The 2,009-nt window shown below is 49.2% G+C and overlaps 1 protein-coding gene across 1 annotated transcript; it reads right to left on the reverse strand.

Moving 5' to 3' along the window:
• LOC141845262 (transcription factor TCP20-like) lies at positions 1 to 1,364 on the reverse strand. The gene is made up of 2 exons (XM_074733326.1): positions 261 to 1,364; positions 1 to 172 (listed from the first exon to the last, which is right to left on the reverse strand). The coding sequence occupies exon 1, from the start codon at positions 1,257 to 1,259 to the stop codon at positions 405 to 407; it is 855 nt and encodes a 284-aa protein (XP_074589427.1). The 5' UTR covers positions 1,260 to 1,364; the 3' UTR covers positions 1 to 172; positions 261 to 404.
• Positions 1,365 to 2,009: the final 645 nt, after the last annotated feature.

Below are 2,009 nucleotides of genomic sequence, written 5' to 3' on the forward strand. Positions count from 1 at the left end.
TTTAAATGTCGAATTTCTCTTTTTAGTAAAAATCTAATTCAATCAGTACATACATGCATGGTAAATTTTTATATAGTAAAAAAAAGACCAATATTTTTCCAAAGATTATTTACAAACCTCAAAATGAAGCACCCTCCATTTCGTTGCAGGCATTTCAGCTGCATGCATGCACCTGCAACCAAATTATGATGACTTTTAACTGATCGACAGAGATCACTCTCTAATGGAAGAAGAAGAAAAGGTTTTTGAGAAACAATTACCATGAATGGATGCTGGTTGACTGTTCGTCCGAAAATAAAGGCAACTCGCAATCCCAAATCCAAGAACAATACTTGAAAATATTTCTCTCTTGTCTTGCAATCGAGTAGCTAGGGGGGCAAAGATTCAATATTTTGCGGTGCCTGCTACTGTTCTGACCCCTCTGAATTTTCGTTCGGAGTGAGAGATTGCTGTCTTTGATCTTCCTCTTGTTGATCCTGCTGGTGCAAGTGATCGCCGCCGCCGCCGGCGGCGGCGGCTGCGCTGACCTGGCCTGTGTGGTGATAGAATTGGGTGAAGGAGTGAGGAGGATTCAGGATGCCAAGTTGCGCGTGTTGTGATAATCCGAGCTCCAATCCGGGCATCGCCGGCTTCTGCCCGCTCAGAAGCGACGTGAAGCTCATGGGATTGATGCTGCTTCCCGGCAATTCCAGCCCGGCGAACCCAATCCTAGGCAAATTTGACGCCAAAGGCACGGCCCCCATCGCCGCCGCCGACTGGAACAAAGCGGCGTTGAAGCCGTCGACGGGCGGCAGCCACAGCTCCGGGTGCGACCTGAAGCCGAACGCGGCCCAATTGGCCCTTTCCGGCCCTAATTCGTGGAGCTTGCTCTGGTGGAGACCGGCGGCGACCGCGGAGGAGGAGGGGACCTGCAGGCTGGAGGCGGCGGAGGACGCGAGGACCGAGGCCGGGATGGTTCCGGACCCGGTGGCGGCGATGATGGACGGCTCCGCCTGCTGGAGCAACCACTGGATCGTCTCGCCATCGGACTTGTTCCCGAGCTCCCGTGTCAGCTGGAAGATCCGCGCCGCGCAGAGGGCTGGCATGCGCACCCGCCGCCCGCGGCCGTCCACCTTCGTGTGGCGGTCCTTGTTCGAACTCCGCTTCGGCGCAAGCTGGCGCCTTTGCTCTCCTTTCTCCACCGCCCCCGCCTGCTGCGCCTCCCTGCTGGGCTGATCACCGTCCTCCGGCGCTTCCTTCGCCGACGCTTTCGAACTCATCGAAAGAAACGCAGCCGCTTTGTGGTATTAGAATTGAGAGGAGGAAGAGAGCGGCGGAGGCGCTAGACCTCGACGGCCATGTTGACTTTGTGGTATGAACTGCCATCGTACCATAACCGAGGAGGAAGACGATCGATCAACAAGTACATAAATATACAAATTTAAAAAAAGAAAATAAAGTAAAATAAAATAAAAAATCTACCACTTGATTTGTGTCTGCTAAATTCCTCAACTGTTTGACCTAACTGGTGCTCAAAAGATGGGAATTCGACGGGCTAAATTCCTTCCCTATTCCTCCTTTCTCATGATTCCTCTCCCCCTCTGCCTGCTGTCGCTGTTACGCTACACCCTGGAACTCATAATGGCATCCACTTATTTTTCTCCTCTGCAGATGCCTGAATATTATAACGCCAGAAGATTATTATTCCTGCTGGAAAGAAGGAGAGAAGATATTTTTATAGAGTACAGTGGAATAATTGTAGAGGGTGGCCAATTTCTTGACCTTATCATCTGTCGAGAAGAGAATAATTCAAGGTAATGCTGTTCCTTTCTTTCTTTTTTTTCTTTCTTTCTTTCTTTCCACACTTGAATATCCTATATTTTAATGTCTTTATCTTATCTTTAAGTTTTATTCTTGTCGAGCTGGCCATCTCCATCGTTTTCAGACTCGTTTGATGCTCTGAAGCTGCTGATGGAGAAAGAAGATGATCAATTAGTTATCGCATTCTTTTTTTTCTTTCAGTTTCCTTT

Source organism: Curcuma longa, chromosome 14, assembly GCF_044706935.1.
Source record: "Curcuma longa cultivar G26 ecotype Majalengka, Jawa Barat chromosome 14, ITB_CL_G26_1.1, whole genome shotgun sequence".
In the NCBI taxonomy this organism is placed as follows: Eukaryota; Viridiplantae; Streptophyta; class Magnoliopsida; order Zingiberales; family Zingiberaceae; genus Curcuma; species Curcuma longa.

What these genes read in the sequence shown, in the direction of transcription:
- LOC141845262 (XM_074733326.1), bottom strand. Translation starts at nt 1,259, where the DNA reads ATGAGTTCGAAAGCGTCGGCGAAGGAAGCGCCGGAGGACGGTGATCAG.